Below are 26,107 nucleotides of genomic sequence, written 5' to 3' on the forward strand. Positions count from 1 at the left end.
GTGGCATCGTCTTCTCCATCTGATTTTTTGAGGCAGTTTCCAGACCTACTGAGAAGAATAGTAGACACTCTGAAAGTGCAGTTAGAGTAGGTACAAGAAATTCATGAACGTTGTGACGTCCTGCAAAGCACAGGGCCAAGAAAGGTTGTGCTCCCAGTCAATAAAGCCACTGTGGAGCTGACAAAGCTCATTTTGGCACATTCTGGCCACCTGATCCCCCTACTTCCAAAAGACTCAAGAAAAAGTATTTGTGTGCAAGGTAAGGGAGCAGAATTTATATTTATGGAACCGGCCCCAAATTCCATAATCTTCAGACTGCGAGTAAAAGGAGCAGATAACGCCAGGCAAGATCCGCACCATCAAGCATAGACACTAAACACCTGCACCTGGTAAGCAGAAAGGTCTTCACATCAACCAGCATGCAGTTTCAAGTAATCAACACTCAGGATTTACTTTCAAAATATGATTTGATTAACTATTCTAAATGGATGGAATTTACCCAAAAGTTTCTTCAGAAAAACAGAACACAATTTCAGGCACTGATAGAGGAGGGAAAACTGATAGCCATATCATCCCTGCAATCTTCTGTAGATGCAGTCAAGAGAGCTTCACAAGCCAAGGCTATAGCTATAGGGGTTATACACAACATTGTGGATTCACTCTTTGGGTCCCTTGAAGTACAAGCGAAGGTGGTATATTTGTCCTTTTAAGGTAGGAATATTTTCAGTGACAGAACAGACAAGTCCTTACTTTTCAAAGAACTCGAGGGCAACACTGCTCACTGGGGATCTGCACCCTGGCACCAAAGTGGAAGCACCACAAAACTGTCCTGTAGACCTCATACAATGCCCTAACACATTTTTTCCATCAAAGAGCATATGAACCTCCTTGAAAGAGAGACAAGCTGCATCATGCTAAACAGAATACTCTTCCTTCATCTTTCTGTTCTCAACCATCAGTCATGAAATAGTTTTGATAGCAGCTCCAGAGCTGTGAACAAACCCAGATGCCACTTCCACCAAACAAGTCTCCATTGCCTCAGTTTGGAGATTGCCTAGCTTTTCAGGCCATGACAAAAGACAGATGGGTCCTCAGTATAGTACGATCAGGTTATACCATCAAGTTCTCATTCCTCAAGCATCTAGGAGAGAATGCTTGTCTAAGAGGTAGATGTCCTTCTTCAAGGAGCCATAGGGCTAGTTCTTCTTCAACTCTGAGGGAAAAGGTTCTACTCAAAACGCTTCCTCATACCAAAGAAGAAAGGAGGATGAATGCCAATCTTAGACTCAGGCAACTCAATATCTTCATCTGCAAATGGAGATTCAGAATGGTTACTTTGGCATCAGTTATCCCCTAATTGATCAGAGAGGTCTGGTTCACAGCTCTCAGTAAGAAGGATGCCGACTTCCATATAGCAATTCACTTCTCTCTCAGAAGTTTACTATTGAAAATGACCGCTTCCAGTAAAAAGCATTTCTTTTAGCAACTGCCAAAGGTATTGACCAAAGTTCTCTCAGTTCTGACAGCTCATTTCAAATGCCATGGGTTATCAGTTTCCCCCTGGCTAGTTGACTTACTACTGATGGGAGAATCCTACCAAGAAACATTAACAACCACAGACTTGACCAGCTTCCAACAGTCACTAGGATAAACACAAAGTCCACGTTGTTGCCAACTCTGCCTGTAGGGATGACTGAGGATTCAGTCACTGCCAAGGTGCATCTCCCACAGGATAGGGTATAGACGATAAAAGAACTTACTGTGCAACTGAGTGTGAGGTTCACTCCTGTCTCATCCACCTGGATCACATGACATCCTGCATTTGCATAACCCTTTTATTGAAACTATCTTTGTTGCCTGCTGGCCTGGCTTCACTCAGTTTAGTCACCCAGCAGAGCAAGTTAGTCTCCCTCCCTCACAAAGTGTGAGCCTCCCTGGTCTAGGGGAGAACAAGGACCATCTGGGAGTGTATGGAAGTCCCATTTGCTCCATCCTCACCACATAAAACATTGATTACAGAAGCCTCCATGTTTGGCTTAGGTGCCCATCTGGAAAATCATAAAGCACAGCGCTCATGGTTAACATGGGAATACAGAACGCACATAAACCAGCAAGAACTATGAGCAGTCTGAGAAGCATGTAAATAGTTTATCCCTTCAGAAAGTCTCTCCACCTCCAGGGTGATGTCAGACAACGTGTCTAAGGTATTCTGTATCAACTAACAGGAGTGAGATCCACCTCTCTCTGTATAGAAGCTGTAAAACTCTGAACCTGGTGTATCTGTTGACAACCAGTGTGAGACACACACTTCAGTGGACAGCCTCAGCAAATGCTTCTCCCAGGACTGTGAGTGGGAGCTGCGAGGGAGGCACCTGTGGGCAGGGGCAATGTGCGGAGCCTCCCTGGCTGCCCCTTCGCCTAGGAGCCAGAGGGACATGTTGCCATTTCCATGACCTGCCTGAGGTAAGCGCTGTCCAGAACCCGCACCCAAACTTCCTCCCGCTTCCTGAACCCATAATTTCCAATCCTCACCCGAGAATCTGCACCCCTAGCCCAAAGCCTGCATCCCCTTCTGAACTCCGCCCCAGCCTGGAGCCCCCTCCCGCAGTCTAAACCCCTCATTCCAGACCCCACACTCCCAGCCAGAGTCCTCAACTCCCTGCCCCAGCCCAGTGAAAATGAGTGAGTGAGCCAGGGTGGTGGGGAGAGGGAGTGAGAGGGGGGGCCGGGGCCTCGAGAAAGAGGCAGGAGTGGGGCAAGGGTGTTCGGTTTTCTGCAATTAGAAAGTTGGCAACCCTAATATCTGCCGCAGTGCCTCAAAGTAGTTGGCCAGATATCCAGAGCTTGGGAGTAGTGGGCATATTACTTTTGCTATTTGCATATTTATTAAGGGGTGTGTGTGTGTGTAAAACGTCCGTGTATTTGTTTGTATCTTTCCCCACCCCATTCCCCCCAGAAATCTCATAACTTTCATCTTAGACTGTATCCTCTTCATGGAAAGGACTATGTTTTCATGTGTTTTGTGCATGTCAAGTACAATGGAGTCTTGATCCTCATAGGGACTTCTGGGGTCTACAATATGTAAATATTAACAATTGAGTGTTAATCCCAGGGATAAAAGAGTGTGTGTGTGGTCTAATCTTTGCCTATCCTGTTAGCCATGTTAACCAAAAAAAGCATACATTACATAATACTCTTTTAAATGGTCTTTGTTCCAGCCTTGATCGTGTGCAAATCAAGGAAGATGAAAATGTGAAATTTTTTTGTCGAGCTATTTAATTACAATAGATCAGCTTTTATTTTTCTTTGACTTTTAGCAGATTCTTGTTTAAATTTATTTTAGTTGAGTAATAAGAATGGATGAGGTAATCACCACCCAACAGTTCCACAAATAAAAAATACTTTTTTAGAACAGCTACTTATAAGTGAGATATTACTCAGTGAATAAAGATTCTCCATATTTTGAAATAATATCTAGAGAATTCTTAACAGAAAAAATATTTAACAGAGTAATTTTGGAAATCTGAATATAAAATCTTATGGGGAGTTTATTACTGGGGGTGGGGTTCCTCTGCCTGGAAATTGTACAGTTACAGTGGCATAGATGGAGCAATGGGAATGTGATGAAACAGCATACATACCAATACTCACAGCTTCAGGGGAACATGGTGTGAACAGGAGACAGGATGGAAGCTGCAAGTATAGCTTGCAATTTGTGAAAGCTTTACTGTGTAAAACAACTTCCGTGTTATTTTTGTGTGAAAATTTCCTCCAGCAATGGTCATATGGTTGGGCTGGGGGTTGGAATCAACTGTAGGTGGGGTTTCAATGACACTATAAATCCTAAGGATCAGTTCTCTCAAGGAGATGGGGAGTGGGGGGGGGTGGTCGGGGAAGTAGAGGGGATACTTCTTTGGCCTCTCACTATTCCCATAGCTATTTGTTCTGGGGTTCTGGAGCATACACTCTGCATCCTCTTTCTCTGCAATTCCCTAAGTTTAAATAAACATTTGGTAGATTTTTGTATTTTGCAGTGCTTAAGTTCTGCAGATTCCATGGACCTCATCACAAAATTTAAGTCCAGCTTATTGCAAGCACATCCAGATTTTCTGTAAACTACATGTGACCCAAGTGAAATAACCAGTAGGTGGAAGGAAAGTTAATCTGAATTGGTTAGATGAGGAAAGAGAAGAAATAGTCTTAAATTACATAAATTGTTAACAGTAACGTTTATTGTGACAGCTTTCAACAATAAAGTGCAAGAGATGAAAGGCATGCCTTTGAAGTTACTTTTAAGTACACTATTGATGCAAAAGTGTTTAACTACAACCTCACTTCTTAAATACGGACTCTATCTCTGAAAATAATATTTTCCTACTATAAAAGTATTACTAATGACTTCATACATTCATCTCTTCTCTCTGCCAGCTTCTTTGCCAGTCCATTTACTTGTTTGTTTGTTTGTTGCTTGTTTGCTTGCACTCAGACTTTCTCTGACACTCAGACTCTGTCCAGTCAGACTTTCTGCAGGGAGGTCTTCTTGAGACTCTTAGATGAGTTACTTTGTCTTTTCAGCTCTTGAAACAGAGTGCATTGTTTTACCAATTCACACAGTGTTTTAAAAATTAATATAATCAAAACCAAGTTCACAACTTCCAGGTGGGTGCCACAATAAAAGGCTATAAATATAAACCAGAGGTACATTGTACTATTCTTATCTATTAAGCATGGGTACTATGTACTGTGAAGACAAGACACAGATGAAGTCATTGTCCTTCCCCAAAGATTTTGCAGTCTCAAAGGAGTTTTCAGTTTGTCACAATCATTTTTATTTCATTTCCTTTCCCCCTTTTTTTTAATTTCCTCAGGCAAGAAACCAATGTTTTGCTTAAACTAATAATATGTCTTGGAAAAGTTGTGCAAGGCCCATTTTGTCTTAACAGATACATAATGCAGTTTATTATAAAAGTGCATAGATTTGTATCTTTCAGTTGTCTTTTGGATAACTAATGCATATTCTAATCTTTCAAAATAGAATGACAGCCCAAAAACACAGTTCTTGGCATCATAGTTCTGTTCTGCTGCTTGCACTGAGAACCAAAATAATACTTTAAAATGTGTGTTTGTTATAAAAATGCCAAAATAACATAAGCCAAACTTTACCAAGTCTGCAAGACAACTTTGCTGATCAGAATGCTAATTTATGGGGAGGTTATTATGTTTATCTGTTGTTTATAAACTCTATCTCTGTGTTTGATAGCTTTTTTTAAAACACAGCAGAATGCTCTGTTAATTGCTTTTCCAGTGTTGAAATACTTGCCATTTGCAGCAAACATATAGCTAGCTTGACATTCTTGTGTTCCTGATTATTTCCCTTTTCCTATCTTTGCCTTCCTCCAAAACTAATGATCTTAATAACACTGCCAAATTTTCCAACCACTATACACAACTCCGAATATGATGAACAGCTCTGCAAATGGACTTCAGAAAAACTGAAGAACCACTTACTGCACCTCCCATACAGTAGAAGGGACTGCCACAGACAAGAAATCATCACATGTTTCCCACACAGTGAAAGAAAAAAAAATCAGAAAAGTTACCTGGAAATCATGTAAGTAATCCAGAACAACTATTAAAAGAAACCTGATGACAGCCGTCCAACATGAAAACAAAAAGTTGAGCCAACTACCCACAGAACACCACTGGGAGAAACCATGGAACCAGTACCTACAACCTGAACATTACACAACACCCAAATATCAATTTATCTAGACCAGTGTTTCCCAAACTTGGGACGCCACTTGTTTAAGGAAAGCCCCTGGTGGGCCGGGCCGGTTTGTTTTCCGGCCGCATCCGCAGGTCTGGCCAATTGTGGCTCACACTGGCTGCAGTTCGCTGCTCCAGGCCAATGAGATCTGCTGGAAGTGACGCAGGCCGAGGGATGTACTGGCCACCGCTTCCAGCAGCTCCCATTGGCCTGGAGCAGCGAACTGCGGCCAGTGGGAGCTGCAATTGGCTGGACCTGCGGACGCAGCTGGTAAACAAACCGGCTTGGCCCACCAGGGGCTTTCCCTAAGTAAGTGACGTCCCAAGTTTGGGAAACGCAGATCTAAACCATCCCTGACTGGAGCTGAATTATCTGTAAGGGATTGAACTTCTGCCCCATAACAGAACCATGCTACCATGTGGAGAATTAGAAGAATTCTTCAAAGAATTCTTTCACAACAATGACACCACCACTCCACAATTACCACATCCTCACCACCAGTCATAACAAAAAATAATCATCTGATGGGACATCACAGAGCAGACAAAACCACACTCTTGATCATTACGTTGATTGCATTGGGGGAAAAAATGCCTATGAAATCCTTAACAAAGATCACATCTACTGAGGGGACAGCTATCCAGTCCCTGGTATTTAATGATCAGATAGTGATCAAACCTGCAGACAAAAGGGACACCGTCATAACCCTCAACTATGATGATTGTGTTAAGGAGGCCAACTGACAACTCTCTGACACCACCTAATATAAAGAACTCAAAGAAGACCTCACAGGATAGTTTATCCTAAATTTATGGGTATAATTAAATGCTTTCTCAGACAACTCCAAGAGAAATCCTATAAACTCATGCCCCAGGAACCTACCCCGGATCCTTCTACATGCTTCCAAAGAGATACATGTAGACCCATCATATCCACCCATGGCACTCTTACTGGAGTAATTTCAGGACTCATAGAAACCATCCTCAAACAAAAGACCACACAAAGGACCAGCTTCCTCCAGGACACAACCAACTTGCCCCACAAACTCCATGACATTAACAGCCTCCCTCAGAACACTATCTTTGCCAACAGGGTTGAAATTTCTGTGTACACCAACATCTCTCACAATGACAGCATGTCTGCCTGCCTCAAATATTTATAAGAAAATGGATAACCCTCAGATAGCTACCCCAAATACATCATCAAACTCATCCATTTCTTCCTCACCATAACAATTTTACATTTAACAACAAATACTTTGTCCAAACCATGAGAACAGCCATTGATACTAGTATGGCTTCCCTATATGCCAACTTTGAAAAATTATTTCTGGACAAGTGCACCAGGAAACCAATGATATACCTGCAATACATGAATGATATTTTCATCTTCTAGACAGATGACTTAAACTCCCTCATGGATTTCCATTTCAACTTCAGCAACCACCACTTGTCCTTTAAACTCTCTCTGGAACACTTCTAGACTAGCATCAACTTTCTGGACACCACAATCAGTTTCATCAATGGAAGCCTATGATCAGCTATATACAAGAGGCCCCCAGATCACCACACCTACCTTCATAGATCCGGTAACACACTAAGAAATCTATTCCGGCACTCAGATACCACAGAATATGCTCTGAGGAGAAAGTCTGGGATATATACCTTAGCACACTTTAAAACTGCCTTCACCAAACAAGGATACTCCATCAGATAAGTAGATTGCATCATGGAATGGGCCAAATACCCCAAGACAACCTGCTTCAATACACAAATAAAACCCTCTCTGACTGCACACCCCTAGTTGTCACCTATCATAGAAGATTAGGGTTGGAAGAGACCTCAGGAGGTCATCTAGTCCAACCCCCTGCTCAAAGCAGGACCAATCCCAACTAAATTATCCCAGCCAGAGCTTTGTCAAACTGGGCCTGTCATAAACAGATAGCTAAGGGTTAATGTCTCTTTCACCTGAAGCACCTGACCAGAGGACCAATCAGGAAACAGGATTTTTTTTCAACTCTGGGTGGAGGGAAGTTTGTGTCTGAGTCTTTGTCTGTCTGCCTGCTTTTCTCTCAGCTTTGAGAAGTGATTTCTGTTTTCTAATCTTCTGTTTCCAAGTGTAAGGACAAAGGGATCAAATAGTGAGTTATATGGTTTCTTTTCTTTGGTATTTACATGTCTATAGTTGCTGGAGTGCTTTGATTTGTATTCTTTTTGAATAAGGCTGTTTATTCAATATTCTTTTAAGCAATTGACCCTGTATTTGTCACCTTAATACAGAGAGACCATTTTTATGTATATTTCTTTCTTTTTATATAAAGCTTTCTTTTTGAGATCTGTTGGAGTTTTTCTTTACTGGGAAACTTCAGGGAAATTAAGTCTGTACTCACCAGGGAATTGGTGGGAGAAAAAAGTCAGAGGGAGATCTGTGTGTGTTAGATTTATTCGCCTGACTTTGCATTCACTCTGGGTGAGGGGGAAAGAGAGATTAACTCTCGGTAATTCTGTTCTCCAGGACTGGAAAACAGGGAGGGGGGAGTCCCTCTGTTTATATTCACAGAGCTTGTGTCTGTGTATCTCTCCAGGAACACCTGGAGGGGGGAAGGGAAAAAGGATTATTTCCCTTTGTTGTGAGACTCAAGGGATTTGGGTCTTGGGGTCCCCAGGGAAGGTTTTTGTGGGGACGAGAGTGCCCCAAAACACTCTAATTTTTTGGGTGGTGGCAGCCGTACCAGGTCCAAGCTGGTAACTAAGCTTGGAGGTTTTCATGCTAACCACCATATTTTGGATGCTAAGGTCCAAATCTGGGACTAGGTTATGACATGGTGGCAGCGTTTATGGGAAAGATAGAATCCAGAAGCCAGTAGGAATATTATATTTTTCTTTTCTCTGCTAGGGGCTTTTTAGCAGAGAGGGTTTGGTTTTCAAAGAAACCAGAGAGAATTTTTTTTCTGCTCTCTCTGGCAGTTTGTGGCTTGCATATTAAGCAAGAAGCCATGAAGAGACTGTTAAGGGTCTTTTGTCACACAATAGCACTCCCATTAGGAGTCAAATACCAGCACTATATACATGCAAATAAAGTGGTTTTTCTGGTTTACTTTACCTTGAAAACAAAGGGAAAAAGGCACTGTTGCTAGGCAGACCCCAGGAGGCAACAGAGCCTGCAGTTCAGAAGATAAACACTGGAGGGCACCCCAACACAATAAAACACCCCTAGTTGTCACCTATCATAGAAGATTAGGGTTGGAAGAGACCTCAGGAGGTCATCTAGTCCAACCCCCTGCTCAAAGCAGGACCAATCCCAACTAAATTATCCCAGCCAGGGCTTTGTCAAACTGGGCCTTAAAAACCTCTAAGGATGGAGATTCTACCACCTTCCTAGGTAACCCATTCCAGTGCTTCACCACCCTCCTAGTGAAATAGTTTTTCATAATGTCCAACCTAGACCCACATCCCGACCTCACCTTGAGATCATTGTTCCTTGTTCTGTCATTTGCCATCACTGAGAACAGCCAAGCTCCATCCTCTTTGGAACCCCTTTTCAAATAGTTGAAGGCTGCTATCGAATCCCCCCCAACTCCTTCTTTTCTGCAGACTAAATAAGCCCAATTCCCTCAGCCTCTCCTCATAAGTCATGTGCCCCAGCCCCCTGATAATTTTCATTGCCTTCCGCTGGACTGTCTCCAATTTGTCCACATCTGTTCTGTAGTGCGGGGCCAAAACTGGATGCAGTACTCCAGATGTGGCCTCACCAGTGCTGACTAGAGGGGAATAATCACTTCCCTCAATCTGCTGGCAATGCTCCTACTAATGCAGCCCAATATGCCATTAGCCTTCTTAGCAACAAGAGCATACTGCTGACTCATATCCAGCTTCTCTTCCACTGTAATCCCCATGTCCGTTTCTACAGAACTGTCCCCAGCCTCTTGCAGTGCATGGGATTCTTCCATTCTAAGTGCAGGACTCTGCACTTGTCCTTGTTGAACCTCATCAGATTTCTTTTGGCCCAATTCTCCAATTTGTCTAGGTCATGCTGGACCCTATCCGTATCCTCCAGCATATCTACGAGTCCCCTCAGCTTACTATCATGCACGAACTCGCTGAGGGTACAAGCCATTTCATCATCCAGATCATTAATGAAGTTATTGAACAAAACCGGCTGCAGGACCGACCCCTGGGGCACCCCACTTGATACTGGCTGCAAACTAGACATTGAGACATTGATCACTACCCGTTGAGCACGGCGATCTAGCCAGCTTTCTATCCACCTTATAGTCCATTCATCCTGGAACCCATTTGGAGTATCATCAAACAATTGCAATCATACTTGATGGGGCTCTTTCCTGAAACTCCTCTTCTGGCCTTCAAACAACCCCAGCCTCTCCAGGCTCATTGTCAGAAGCAAGCTCCCCATAGAGTAAGACGCCAGTTCAAAGTGGCAGACCTGCCAGAACAATAGATGCAGAACTTGAAGATGTATCTTCACTGCTATAATGATCAACACCCTCCCAACACACCTTTCAAGATCCAGACGTCCTACACATGCCTATCACAACATATGGTGTACCTCATCCAGTGCACTAAATGCCCCAGTAACTACTTTGTGGGTGAAACCAGACTGTCACCGAACTCGCACAGAAAAATGATAAAAGACAAAAACACCCTCTCACCTGTGGGTGAACACTTTTCACAAACTGATTATTCTGTCTGACCTACCAGTCCTCATCCTTATAGGAAACCTGCACACTTTCAAAAGACGTGCCTGGGAGCTTAAATTCATAATTCTGATGGATGATAAAAATCACGGTCTTAATAAAGACACCGGATTAATAGTTTATTATAGTAATCTGTAACCAACTAACTTCCTTTTTTGTCTATGACTACAGGAGTGTGAACGGGCCACTTCAGCTTGAATGTTCCCTTTGAGTATGTGCTAATTACTTATGCTAAGCTATCTGTTCAACCTTGGATTTAGCTGTGACACTCTGAAGACAGGTCTACACTTAAAAACACTGCATCAGTGCAGTTGCAGTGTGTAAGTGAGGACACTCCTATGCCAACGGGAGAAGCTCTCCCACTTATGTAGTTAATCCACCTACTCAAGAGGCTGTTGACAGGAGAAACTCTTCCGTCGACATAGTGCTGTCTATATGGGGGCGGGGATTAGGTTGGTATATCTACATTACTCAGAGGTGTGGATTTTTCGTACTGCTGAGCGACGTACTTATACCGATCTAGGTCTGTAGTGTTGAGCTGGTCAGAGTCCCTTTCCCAGACCCAAGGAAGAGCTTTGTGTAGCTCAAAAGTTTGTCTCTCTCACCAACAGAAGTTGGTCCAATAAAAGATATTACCTCACCTGCTCGCCTCCCCACATTTTCAAAAGACCTTTCTTACAAGTGGATGTAATTGTGTAGCTCACCAGCTGATTTGTCCACACTAAAGAAGCTGCCTTTGGAAAATTGTCCCCAGGTGTTTGCATTATGTATATGAAGATGGTGATCATCAATGAAATTAAGTGATTTTTTGAAAAAGCATTATAAAGTTCCTCTTCTCCATGGAGAACAGTGAAGTTGTATACTGTCTTGCAATATTAAGATGTCTAGAGTAATAGATCCGTAGAGGTTATAGGAACTACATTTTAATTTTTTGGTGGCTACTAATTCCTATGTAAATGGTAAACATTATCTGACATGATTTCAAGATTTTTCAGTAATGTGTGTATACATTATATCCCGCCAATTGCAATTACCTGTCGCTTCAGTAAAGACATCTGTGGGAAGATGAGTGGAGAACCGTATGCTATCTGAATTTAGTCAGCCTTTTAGTGCCTCACTTAAGGGGTTCAGAATTATCACGTATAAACATTATACAATATTAGGACACATTCATGTGTTTTTGATGGTAAATGGGATGGAGACTGGTGTCCTCTATCCAGGGGATAAATATGGCATGCACAGTAGAAATGTTTCCCTCATGACCGGGGAAAGCACTTTTAGAAGTGAGAGCATAACTGCTCTTATGTACTGATTCGGTTCTTTGCCTGTTTTGAGACTGTCACAGGATACTAGTTAGTGTCAGTCATGGTGCTGGATCTTTTAATACCATGGACTGATGTTCTGGGGAGTTAGATTGAGACCACCAAATTCTTTTCACATAAAGTAGCAAACAGCCATCTCTTCACGTGCTATTGATCTGAGCCATATTTTGACTAGTGGTTGAAGGCTGAAAAGTGCTATATCCCATATTCCATTTTCTGACCATCTGGTCTCCCATATATAAATATTTATATAGGCACTCTCTAAATTAAAAAGAAGAGGGGGCAGAATGGCATTCTGTGTAATTGCCAAATATTAGATCCATGTTCACATTGACTCTTCTGTCACTAGACTAATAGAGGTGAAGAATGGAGATCAAGGAGAGGAGAACAAGGAAGGATAGTAATTTTTGAACTCAAAGTGCTGGCAGTGCAGACCTTGGTTCCAGAGGGAGTTGCCTCTTGTATGTGATAGTGAATTTTTACCTTTTTTTACTGTGAGGAAGTGATTAAAAAGATCATTGTTCTTTAATTAAAAAAAAACTTTATTCAATGAAATATCATTTGGTGATCAAATGTTATTCTGGAGTATGGAGGAAAAGGGCTTAGAATGATCCCTACTCCCTGGCACCTGATGATTCCACTGTGCTTGTGAAATCTTCCAATGACCGTTATTGCTGGGTTTATGGCTGCTTGGAGCTACCTAAGTGGAACAAAGCTTGCTAAAATGTATAGAAGAATTGAGCTCTTCAAGTCCTCTTGCTCACTTCAACCTATTATGAATCTCTTAAACTCTTGTTGTTATTGCCCCTGTTGTGTGGTATTATTAGTGATCGAAAAACAAACAATGCAAGAATCATTATAATAATAATAATTAGTATATATATAAAATAACTCAGTGTAATGATATAACTAGGGCATGAAAAACTAAGATCTTGTGGACAGTTCAGGGGGAAGGAACTTGGTCATATTTAGGCGCACAAGCAATGAGCTGTAATAATAAACTTTGTACAAGTTAGCCCCTTCCTGTGGGATTTCCAGTTAATCCTGTCTTCTGTTTCTCTTGTAGAGTACAAACTGTTTTGTGGCAAATTACTTTCTCTATTCTTGTTTTATTAAATTTTAAGCATGGTGTTGTTGCTTTATAAATAACGCAAATAGTTTAAAGAAGTATGTGATGCTGTTTGGGACAAAAGTTTTTTTTTTTTTTTTTTTAGGGGGTTAGGGACAGGAGCATAGGATGGCTGCATTAACTTATGAGTGGTGAAACTCTATACAACACCATATTGTAATGTAATAAATTGGTACTGTTTCTTGCATCCTTCCACTTTTATAAAGCCATAGTCTTCACCACTGTGAGTTCACTGGTAAAGGGCCAGGGGAGGGAGGGAGAATCCTAAGTGAATAAATCTTGGTAAACTTAATGTAACAATTTTAAATTCTATTTCCTTGGCCATCCAGAGCTAGAAGTGACTGTTTCCTCTTTGAAAGCTGTCATCTACTAGTTTTCCAATGGTATAAAAGTCCCACTTCTAGCCATCATGAATTGTAAAATAGCTAACACTTGATGTCAGGTTAAAATAGTTAGCTTGCATCTTTCCATAATGAGATCATAATTTTCTTTATCATCGCTGGCTAATTTACTTTTGTACTCTTATCTATACTTAAGACATTACACCCTTAACACCCAGGATGCGAAGGGCTTCCAGAGACCTTTTACAGGAGCGGAAATTACAATATCTCTTACCTTTCACTTCACTGATGAACTTAGACCTTTAGGTCATTATCATTAATCGATGAGTGTCTTGTTACATTCTTTACTATAATCCGTGATAATGATTGCTCGGCCTCATTAGGCACCTTTTCCCTTGCTTAACTTTTCTTGAAGTGTTTCCTGAATTTTAAACTATTTTTATTTATTGTTGCAACCAGCTTGGTCTTTGACCAAAAAAAAATTGATTCCTCTTCTTTTTAGGACATCTCATTTAAATATTTGTAGACTTGCCCTGTCTAACTTCAGCCATATTTTCACTAGAATGAACATGTCCTACTTTTCCACATAGATCCCCTCTAAACCTCTGATCTTGAATGGCCACTGGGTATTGACGTGATTATATCCTGGCATATAGTATTTTTGTTTCTTAATATACATAATGTATTTTATCACAGGTACTGTAACAGAAAAAAATGTCCTCTTGACTCTCTGCTTGTCTTTCATTTTCCTTTCTACAATGCCAGAATCAAAAAGTGATAAATTATTTTTTTAATAATAAAGAGAAACGGTGAATTCTGCTTTCACTGGAGCTTCACCTACTCACATTTGGGGAGTGGGGAGGGAGGAGGGAAAACCACTCAGAGCCTGAAGAGAAACAGGTTGCTGTAAAACTCTCTGAATGCACACACAACAGTTTGTAAATTTTGTTTTTCAACATTTTTAAATGGGTAATCATAGGATACTCCTACTAGTTGGCATAATAAAAAAAAAAAAAAATTGCATGGTCATATTTTGGCCAAGATCCCTCAGCAGGGTATAAGATGTTATATTCATTTCTGCTGTTTCAGAGCACACCTTTCTACCAACCCCTCCCCCCCCCCCAAAAAACCCAATACAATTGGGGAAATGATTCAGGGTAGCTCGGTTTCTGTATTATTACAGAAAATGAATGCAACATTGAATAGTTATTCAATAAACTATCTATCTTGCTTTAATCCCAGAGCATCTCTGAAGACAGTACAGCAGCACCATTCACTTTTGTCCATGATTTGTTCCTCTATTAAGCCCCGACTGCTCGTGTCCCTGTGTACAATATCCTGCCATTTAGTTGGTGGTCAGCCTCTAGGACAAACTGGTCTTGGTTGTGCTTACGTTATTTTCTTTGCCACCATGTCATCTGTTTTTCTTCTGCATTATATATCTATAATTATTTGAATGGGCAGAATATCCTTTCTTCAAGATTAGTACAGCTATTGCTGTTAGCCAGTTGTCTAATAGCTCCTCTTGCTCAGATACCCCCTGTTTTTTTCCCCTTGTGCTTTGATAGCACTTGTTGCACTGGCTTTTAGCAGTTCAGCTGTTCTGTTGTCTATTCCTGCAGCTTTCCCATTTAACTGCTTCACTGCTGATAGCCATTCTGCCTGGCAAGCTGCCCTGTTCGTCTTGCATATGTAGAATGCTTGCTTCTGGGTGAAATGCACGGTTCAGCACTTTGTCAAAATGTTCCTTCCAGGTTTCCAGCAACTCTTTGGCATTTGTTGTCCATTCACTGGCAGCCTTCTTCACCACTTGCATCATTGACCTGATTGGGTTTTCACATAATTTCACCTTTTTGTATATTGTTTACACCTTGTTTTCTTGATCCCTTTTCTAGTTCTTGAGCATCTTCTTTCCAAAACCGTTGCTTGTCCAACCTTTGATTTCTCCACTTTACATAATGCTTCTACTGCTTTCACCTTCCCAGCATTCTTAGCTTGTTCACACCTTTCCTGTAATATTCTTGTTTCCTTGTTTGTGCAGCTTTTGTTTGCTTATGCATTCCAGTAACTTCCTTTGCTGTTTTGTATTGCTTCCTTGAATATTTTCCATCCAGCCTGTAGTGAGATTTCTTCTTCATCATCGCAAATTAATAGCCTGAAATGCCTGGCAAGCGCTACCTTATATTCCTCCCTCACAGAGCTATCCTTTAATTTATCAAGATCAAATTTGACTCCAGTTGCACCATCTCTTTCTTTCACTTTAACTTAATCTTAATTTTTCCTGCTAGAAGTTTCATTATTACTTTTCTACTCTGTCACTGTTGGATGTTAGTCCATAGAAGTGCCATCTGTGCCTTTTAATCATACTGTGGTCAGTCTGGGATTTTTTGTTTGGCCATCCTCCTACATACTGTTGGTTCACAGCACCTTATTCTGTTATTCATTGCAACCTTCTAGGTTTCCCCAAGTTGGCTACACCCTTTCACCACCCAGAGGATGCATCTCTGTGCTAGAAGTATCACAGCTGTGGTTGATGGACCAAAATATCAGTTAAAAATACCCAATTTGGAGTGTTGTTGCTGCAAGAGATACGGTTTCAAGGTCATAAAAAATAAATGTTCTAAGCCAGGGGTAGGCAACCTATGGCACGTGTGCCGAAGATGGCACGCAAGCTGATTTTCAGTGGCACTCACGCTGCTGGGTCCTGGCCACTGGTCAGGGGGCTCTGCATTTTAATTTAATTTTAAATGAAGCTTCTTGAACATTTAAAAAACCTTATTTATTTTACGTACAACAATAGTTTAGTTATATATTATAGACTTATAGAAAGAGACCTTCTAAAAATGTTAAAATGTATTACTGGCACGCGAAACCTTAAATTAGAGTGAATAACTGAAAACTTGACACAACACTTCTGAAAGGTTGCCAACCCCTGTTCTAAACTGAATGCTATGAACATTAAAGAAAAATAAAACTCCGTTAATTGAAAAAATTAGATAAGTAAACAGAAACTCTGAATCTTGGGACTGCTTGAGATGTAGAAAGCTGTTATATTGGCACGTTCTAAATTTAACTGTAACACTAAAGAAAAACGGGTCTAGGCAACATTGTAGACACTTAGTAAAAACCTGCATCCATTGTATAGCAGTGGTGGAAAAAAGCAAACATGTTCATGGCTTGTATTAAGAAAAGTAGATTTTTTTTTTAAAGTAAAATAAAACCATGAACCAGTGATGAGCACACAGCTGATTCGGTCAAGTTCGAAGCTCAAACATACATTTTGCAACATTTGAACTACTGTCTAGAAGTATTTAAAGATAATCTTGCAAACATAAACTGAATGCAAATGAACATAGTACTGTCTTACTGAGTCTGCAGACAGAATACTTCAACATTGCTGCTCAGCGGTTACAAAATGAAATTAAAATGCTGATCAGTTTTACTTTTGTCGTTCAGCAGTGACCCTAAAGAATCGTAGCAGTTTCACTCAGCTGTCCTTTGACAAACCTAGGAGCAACAGTAGAAGCGGACATTGGAGTTTTGATAAGGAAGGGTAGAATAATGGAGAGAGATCTACCTACCCATTCTGGAAGGGTCTTCACATTTATATGATTTCTACTAACCAAAGGCTGAAATGAAAAACTTCCAGTTGGGATCTAGAAAGAGTTTCCTTGTAGAAATCTCAGACCCTGCCCCTTAACATCTGAGTGGGGCAGGGCTCTGGATTTTGCAGCACATGGATGAGGCATTCTGATTTCTCATCAGAATTTTGGCTCTACCTTTGCTGTGGGGCCCTTTCTTCTTCTTCCCACCCCACCCTATAGTTACTATCTGCTACTTTTGCACTAGTAGATCATAGACCGAATAATATAAAAGCTAAATGATTATCTTGATCTGAAATTGCAATTCTAATTTTTAATTATTTGTAAATTGCTTGTATACAAGATGATTGAGTGTTCATAAAAGCATTACTGTATTTAATGAAAAGTATGAAATTATATTTTCCTTTTGTTCTTTCAATTCCTTGTAGGAATCCTCTAGAACAGTTTCAAGCAGATGTAAAAGGTAAGGGACTTAGTTTTTAAAAATGTTTCAATATTCTTTGCATATTGTGAACCTGTCTAAAGTGAAATGAAGTTGATTAAACATTTGGAATATTTGTCAACAGTAGGGCCTTCCTCCCTCTGCTTGATACCATGACTTGATTATTGGGCCAGTATTTAATCACAGAACCTGAGTAAGAGACGTAACAATCTCTTAATAGTTTTTATTGTTTTGCCATTTTTTAACCAACTAAGTCAGCATTTTGTCTGATTTTACTGGAGTTGGCGCTCTCCATAGCATTCTCCACCAAACCAGGTAAGTTGGCTTTTGGCTGAAGTGTAACATAGGAGCCACCTGTTTGTCTTAATATTGTGTATGAAGTCACTCCACTTGTTTGTGAGACAGTTGTCCTTGGGATGATTTGGTACTGTCCTATTCACCAACATACTGCACCTGCACTTAGGACTAAGAATCCCATTCACTGTTACAGACTAGGGACTGAATGACTAGGCAGCAGTTCTGCAGAAAAGGTCCTAGGGGTTACAGTGGACGAGAAGCTGGATATGAGACAACAGTGTGCCCTTGTTACCAAGAAGTCTAACAGCATTTTGAGCTGTATAAGTAGGGGCATTGCCAGCAGATCAAGGGACATGATCATTCCCCTCTATTCAACATTGGTGAGGCCTCATCTGGAGTACTGTGTCCAATTTTGGGCCTCACACTACAAGAAGAATGTGGAAAATTTGGGAAGAGTCCAGCGGAGGGCAACAGAAATGATTAGGGGGCTGGAGCACATGACTTATGAGGAGAGGCTGAGGGAACTGGGATTATTTAATCGGCAGAAGAGAAGAATAAGGGGGGATTTGATAGCTGCTTTCAACTACCCGAAAGGGGGTTCGAAAGAGGATGGATCTAAACTGTTCTTAGTGGTACCAGATGACAGAACAAGGAGTAATGGTCTCAAGTTGCAGTGGAGGAGGTTAGGTTGGATATTAGGAAAAACCTTTTCACTAGGAGAATGGTGAAGCACTGGAATGGGTTACCTTGGGAGGTGGTGGAATCTCCTTCCTTAGAGGTTTTTAAGGTCAGGCTTGACAGAGCCCTGGCTGGGATGATTTAGTTGGGGTTGGTCCTGCTTTTAGCAGGGGGTTGGACTAGATGACCTCCTGAGGTCCCTTCCACCCTGATAGTCTATGATTCTATACCTGCCACTGGAGATAGATATGCCCAACATCCTGTTCTTTATTCATTAATGTCTTGTTCGGAGCCTTTAAAACAAGAGTCTTGTGGCCTTAATCTTGGTACTTCAGAGAAGAATAGAGCTTCATTAGTTTGTTTGGTACAGTGGGGGAAGAGTATAAAAATCCAATAACTTGTAATTTTTGGCAACCTAGCAGTAATATAGATACAGCCATCCTTTACTACTCAGTTTCAGTAAGTTTATTAGGAAGTATTAGTGAGAATCTGTTGACATGTCAGCTAAAACAAAACAGCAATAGATTTTTGTTTTAAACTCAACCAAAGAATGTTCTCTTTTTAATGTCCGTTATTCAAAAGCTACTTTACCATGCCTTTTGGTTTTTCCTGATTGCATAAAGATAATCTTTTTGTTCTCTCTACCAAATTTATTTTCTGTCTTCATAGGCTATTGTATTAGAATAGTTGTAACCAACCCATAGTATCCCTACTAGTGTAGAGTGTCATTCTACCCCACAGAATTTTTCATTCATCCTTTTATGTCTGTGGCTGATATTCTACATTCTCGGTAGTCTTAGGGCTAGTCTTCACTAGAAGCGGTACAGTAGCACAGCTGAACTGTTGATGCTGTGCTGCTGTAGTGGGTCTGGTGAAGACGCTCTATGCTGATAGAAGAGAGCTCTCTTGTCAGCATAATAAAACCCCTTCTGTGAGAAGCTCTCCTGCTGACATAGTGCTGTCAACACCGGCACTTAGGTCAATGTAATTTATGGCACTCAAGGGACTGGCTTATTCACAGCCCATAAGCCACGTAAGTTTTACCGACATAAGCGGGTGGTGGTCAAGCTCTTAGTACTTGTTTATGTGGTCTGTGAGTACTTCCCATTCCTACAGCCTTCTCTTGTTCCTGGCCATTCATTTTCTCAAAGAATAATGAATGGAGTTGTTGTCCATAGCCTCCCACCTGGTCTCTTGTCCACTTTGCATTCAAACCGTCAGTTTCCTCCTCCACACTACCTGGGCCCAGTAGAGAAGACTCACTCAGAGCACAGGAGAGACAGGCTCCCTACTTTCAGGGCCAGTGGAACTGGAGCTCCTCAGTAGGTTAGAAGGTCAACCAGTACTACAGGTTTTATTGCCTGTCAGTGTACAAGCCTGAGGTGGATGCAGATTCCCCTCTCCTAGTTAAACACACATTCTATGGATAGAGAAGATTTTGTCTTGAGACCTTGTGGACAGGAAGCATCCTGCTTCTATTGCGGGGGAGGGATAGCACAGTGGTTTGAGCATTGGCCTGGTAAACCCAGGGTTGTGAGTTCAATCCTTGAGGGGGCCATTTAGGGATTTGGGGATTGGTCCTGCTTTGAGCAGGGGGTTGGACTAGATGATCTCCTGAGGTCCCTTCCAACCCTAATAATTTATTATTCTATGATTGACAACTGTCATGACTTGACCAGGCAAACTGAGTCTTCCTCACTAAATGACAGGACAATGAAAGTTCAGTATGCAGATCTTAAAGTTTGCAATTGTGGGACCCTGCCTTTGGATTGCCTGTAATCAAAAACCCTTCAACATTGCAAGTATCTGCCATTCTGCTACCAGAGGAAGCATTTTCAGTACAGAGCCAGTCTCTCCTTTTTGATTTTTGAACCTTGTTAAGGGCCTTTATCTAAGTCATCTTAGACATGGTTGTGTGAGGGATCCGCATTGACCCTTTCCTGGATGACTTCTGCTCATCACATCTTCAAAGGAGAAGCATTCTAGGATTTGGCTGCAAGCATGAATTTGTTATAGGCAAAAGAAAATAATCACCTCTTTTCAGTACGCAGGCTGTAACATCTGGGTATTGTCCTAGACAAAATCAAATGCAGCTACCAGTCATGTCATTGTGTTGAAAATCCTTCAATGAGTTGTCTTGCCCATGCAGGCTCTATAGAGGGCAAAGCAGTTCAATCTCTGAAATAAGACTGAATTGAAGCCCAGGATAGTTTTTCATAACCAGGGAGGAATCCTCATCCAGATTTTTGGCGATAAGGAGCACATCTAGAATCCCAAATGACGAAGATTAGTTATGCAGAATCAAAGAAAAGCACCACCTAGTTAGAGCACACTTCCTCTTTGTTTTCCACCGAGCAATATTTGACAAGCAGATTATAGTCCTTGCTAACCCCAGCAGCAATGACATTCTTTAATCATGAGAAGGAAGCAAATTGGGCAGAAAACCACATGTGGTCTCTCTATGTCAACAAAAAGGCAAACTTGTCAGCAGAGTGGCTCATTAGGAGAGAAATAGACCCCACAACGTTTAAGATAACCTAGAAGTTGATTCCCTTTGAAGGATCTGCTTACCCTGATTCAATCTAGAGACTGAGAATTTTGCTCACAGTGAATGAAATCCAGAAGTGAGGTTAATGGGTTTTCCCTTCAGAAATGATCCGCCCCGAGCCTTCTTTGTCATCTTTCCAATTCTGCCCACCAAAGGCTGTAAAGAAAATATAATTGGATCAGTTTTTACAGTGTCACAATACTCCTCATAGCTCCAAAAAAGGCCAGGTTTCTTGCACCTTATCCAGATATAAATGTGCCTCCATGTCCAGAAATGTTTCTTTCTAAGTCTGGCCATTCACCCATCCATATCCTCCTCTTCTGTGCTCAAAATCAAAGAAAGAATTAATTATTTGAGAGTAATTGCATATATGTGCAGACATTTTCCTTTTGTTCCATCAGTGAATCCTAAAGAGATGGACTGGCACGTAGTAGCCATGCAGAGGGAAGATAAAATCTACCTAAAATGGCTGAAGGTTACAGAAAGTTGACTGCACTGCACTTAGGGTGAAATCCTAACCACATTGAAGTCAACAGGAGCTTTACAACTGACTTCAGCAGAGCTAGGATTTCACCCCTGGAGCTTTTTACTAGCCAGTGGTCAGGGCAAGAAAGCTTTGTTGGTAAAGGGGATCTATGTATTGGAGAACATAAATGCCATCGAAAAACTTTGCAATTCTTTCCAGTGGATGGAAAGATTCAACTGCTTCTGATGAAGAAATATGCAAGCAGCAATAAAGTTCTTGATCCATGTTCTTGAGGAACTAGGGATGCAGTTCTTGGCCAAAGAGTCCTACGGAACACAATGTTTTAATAAACCCTCAGCCTACGCTGACACTATGTTTATATAACTTTTGATTTAATCATCCTCCCTCCTCGCCTTTTGTGCTGTGAACATCTCATTGTTAAGATTGTGAGATAAGAAGACCAAAAAGAGAAAAACTTTCTCATCATTTTCTTCCTTGAACTTTGAGGTCCCTCCAACTGACCCTCCCACAGAGAACTATATCTGAGGAGTAGTAGCATTTAAGGCAGTGGTTCTTAACCTTTACTGCAGCCTGCACCCCTTTGGTTCTCAAAATATGTTCTCACACCCCTTTATCAAAAATCAAAATATGTTCTCGCACCCCTTAAACCTAGATATATTTTTTTATATTACAATGATTGTTAAAAAATGTATAATGTTAATACATAGGTTGGATGAAACAAAGTAGTTGTACTTATGTACCTGTGCTTAATTTGTGTTTTCGATGATTTATCTTCTAAAAAAAACTGGCATGTCTTGCACCCCAGGTTAAGAACCACTGATTTAAGGTGTCACTTCACTTGTTGCCAATAATTAAAGGCCCCATTACAAATATCTACTTTGTAACATGATTAAGTATTTTGCTTTAATATTTTATATCTTTGAAAGCTATAGCTTTGAGAGAGACTCAGTATGCAGTCTTAAACACCAGCCAGGACAAAAAATCTGGTTTGCCTTCAATCATCTAGTAGTGGGAGGAAAGCTACTGCTAACACTATGGGGTATGAAAGGCCTAAAAAAGGGATTGAATACTTTTTCCTTTCTCAAAGCTTTGCTTATACAAAACATTCATATAAATGCTCTCCTGTGGCAAAATCCCACTTCCTTATCTTCCAAATGTCTTCAGTAATACCCTAACCCAGACCTGTGTGCATTATTTTACTCACTGCAAGCTGTCAAACCCCTGGATTTTTCCAGTCCCCACTTTGCTATGTGGGCACTCATTTTTTGGGAGTCAAGCATGCATCCTCTTGAAGTAACTTTGATTTTCCTGAGTGGGTAGTGATTATATCACCTGGCCTAAGAAACTAATTTATTTGAATGTATAATTTTTGGTTCTTCTTCGAGTGATTGCTCATATCCATTCCAGTTAGGTGTGCGTGCTGCGCGTGCACGTTCATCGGAAACTTTTTACCCTAGCAACTCCAGTGGGCCGGCAGGTCGCCCCCTAGAGTGGCGCCGCCATGGCGCTTGATATATACCCCTGCCGGCCCCCCCGCTTCTCAGTTCCTTCTTACCGTCGTGTCGGTCGTTGGAACTGTGGAACACAGCTTGGCTGCCTTCCACGTCCCTAGCTCTCCTTCGTTATACGTTCATAGTTGTAGTTAGTAGTAAATAGTTGTTAAGCATAGTTAGTTGAGTAGTATTTTGTAAATAGTTGTAAATATTTGTTAGCCGGTTTGAGCCGTAGCCCTTCCCGGCACCCGGCACTGGGCCCAGGCCTGGTTCGCCGGGCTTCAGACAATGCATGGCCTGTAAGAAGCCGATGCCGACCAGCAATCCCCACGACACGTGCCTAAAGTGCCTGGGGGAATCGCACATCTCGGACAAGTGCCGCATTTGTAAGGCTTTTAAGCCTAGAACAAAGAAGGAGAGAGACCAGAGATGGAGGAATCTCCTTATGGAAGCGGCACTCAACCCGGCAGCTTCTCAGACCGTCGCCTCTACACCGGCACCGGACCGCGCCGGCACCGGAAAGACTCCCCGGCACCGTCCTTCCCCGGCACCGGGTCCCGAAGCAAGGCCCTCGAAGTCTGCAACTCCATCCAGGCAGACTCGAGTGGAGCGCCCGGCACCTATCTCGGCCGCGGCACCACCGACAGGGATCCCGTCGAGTCCGATCCCTCCTAGCTCCCCCATAAGATCTGGGGTTGAGCTGTTGGTCCCATCAACGCCGGAGACTTTTGCCTCGGCACGGGGCCTAATCGCTCTGACAGAGCCAGCTCAGCCTCCACCCCCGGTACCTCCGGTGCAGGTTGTGTCCAGAGGCACGCCTACGATGAGAGCGCCGTCTCGGGACTCACGTTCGCTATCCAGGTCCCGTCACTGTGGACGCTCCCGATCTTGGCGCCGATCGCAGTCCCGGCACCGCTACCCTCGGCGGTACCGGTCGCACTCGCGGCACCGGTCATCTTCCAAACAGTCCCAGTCTGGTTCCAGTCACCGATACCGGCACCGGGACTCTAGGAGCCGTTCCCGCCGTCAATCAACTCTCCGGTCGACCTCCCGGCACCAAGCTGGTGGCAGGTCCCGGTCCCGGTCGACCTCCCGGCACCGTGTCGGTGGCAGGTCCCAATCCCACTCCCGGCACCGAGTTGGCAGCAGGTACCGGTCCCGCTCCCGGCACCGAGTTGGCGGCAGGTACCGGTCCCCGGCACCGAGAACATCTTCGGCGTCAGGACGAAGGGATGGCTACCAGCTGCGTTCGGCTCCTCCATGGCCCTCCAGACAGCCGTCTGTATCGTCCCAGGCGGACAGTGTTTATGCACTGGACACAGACAGGCACGCGGCCCTTTTTCAAGACCCTCCTCAACAGGACCAGGGACCGCAGCAGTGGGGATTCTGGACGCCCTGGGCGTACCACCAAGCCCAGGGCTCCCAGCAGCTTCCTCCTAGGCCTGCGACAACGGAGCACAGGGCGCTGGAGGCATCGTTGTCTCGCCCCCCTCCCTCTCCGGATGCGGAGGACAGGTCCAAACAGCAGGACCCTGAGCTCCCTCCGGAGTCAGAGGCGCAGGCTCAGACAGACCCCCCTATGGGCACTCTCTTGCCAGGGGTCTCCTCATCTTCTCCCGATGAGGCTGTGGCAGGCACGTCTTCCACCAGCCCTCCCCACTCGACCTCAGGGCACACCAGGACCTCCTCAGGCGCGTAGTGCAGAACTTAAACCTGCAAGCGGAGGAGGTCTCTGAGATCGAAGATCCCGTGGTGAGCATCCTCTCCTCAGATGCTCCCACCAGGGTCGCTCTGCCCTTTATTCGGACTATCCAGGCCAACGCCAATACAATCTGGCAATTGCCGGCCTCCATCCCCCCTGCGGCGCGAGGCGTGGAGCGGAAGCACATGGCCCCCTCCAAGGGCTATGAGTACCTCCATGTTCACCCGACACCCTGCTCCCTCGTAGTGCAGTCGGTGAACGAGAGGGAGCGTCATGGACAAGAAGCCCCAGCTCCCAAATCCAAGGAGGCCAGGCGTATGGACCTCCTCGGCCGCAAGGTCTATTCGGCGGGGGCCCTTCAGCTCAGGGTTTCCAACCAGCAAGCCCTTCTTAGCCGCTACGCCTTTAACTCTTGGGTGGCAGCGGATAAGTTTAAGGAGCTGTTGCCACAGGAGGCGCGTCAAGAATTTGCGGCAATTCTTGACGAGGGCAAGAAGGTCGCAAGAACTTCGTTGCAGGCCTCCTTGGACGCAGCAGACTCGGCCGCTCATACCCTCGCCTCAGGGGTTACAATGCGCCGCATCTCCTGGCTTCAGGTTTCTGGCCTTCCACTGGAGCTCCTATATACCATCCAGGACCTCCCGTTCGAAGGCCAGGGCCTGTTCTCGGAGAAGACAGACCCCAGACTAAAAAGTCTAAAGGACAATCAGGTCATCATGCGCTCCCTTGGGATGCATACGCCCGGGACACAATGCAGACCCTTCCGGCCGCAGCAACAGCAGCAGCGCCGGTCGTTCCCCCAGCCCCGCCAGCACCAGGACCTCAATAGGCACCGTGGCAGAAATGGCAGGCGCAGACAGTCGGGGAACCAAGGGGGGCAGAATCAGAGCTCCTCCAAAGCCCCGCCTGGACCCAAACCTTCGTTTTGAAGGTGCGCCCGAGGGCGCAGTACCAGTTTCCCCCACGGATCCTTCCTCCCCGTTTTCCAACCGCCTTTTGTTTTTCCTTCAGGCGTGGACCCAAATAACATCCGACCGATGGGTCTTATGCACTGTGCAGATGGGATACCGTCTGCAGTTTACGTCTTTCCCTCCCTCCCGCCCCCCACCCTCGTCCCTCTTCAGGGACCCCTCTCACGAGCAAGTCCTCCGCCAGGAGGTGCAGACGCTTCTCGACAAAAGGGCCATAGAGGTGGTTCCGGAGAACGAGAAGGGAAAGGGGTTTTATTCCCGCTATTTCCTCATCCCCAAGGCCAAGGGAGGCCTCAGACCTATCCTCGACCTGCGGGAACTCAAAAAACATCTGGTGAAGTTGAAGTTCCGCATGGTATCCCTGGGGACCATTATCCCATCCCTGGATCCTGGAGACTGGTACGCCGCCCTCGACATGCAGGACGTTTACTTTCATATCGCCATATTACCACATCATAGGCGTTTCCTTCGGTTCGTGGTCGACCGCCATCACTACCAATTCGCGGTCCTCCCGTTTGTCCTCTCTACGGCCCCGAGGGTATTTACCAAATGCATGGCTGTCGTCATTGCATATCTTCGGCGCAGTTGCATTCACGTGTTCCCTTACCTCGACG

General features: G+C 43.5%; 1 protein-coding gene across 2 annotated transcripts in view; it reads left to right on the forward strand.

Annotated features, from left to right (window-relative positions):
- The window catches only part of PAWR (pro-apoptotic WT1 regulator), a 175,547-nt gene that overhangs the window by 113,088 nt on the left and 36,352 nt on the right, over positions 1-26,107 (forward strand). For both annotated transcript variants that reach the window (XM_030548642.1, XM_030548643.1), the window contains exon 4: positions 17,304-17,338. In XM_030548642.1, coding sequence (XP_030404502.1) covers positions 17,304-17,338 — 35 coding nt within the window. The remainder of the gene's footprint in view (positions 1-17,303; positions 17,339-26,107) is intronic.

Source organism: Gopherus evgoodei, chromosome 1, assembly GCF_007399415.2.
Source record: "Gopherus evgoodei ecotype Sinaloan lineage chromosome 1, rGopEvg1_v1.p, whole genome shotgun sequence".
Lineage (NCBI taxonomy): Eukaryota > Metazoa > Chordata > Testudines > Testudinidae > Gopherus > Gopherus evgoodei.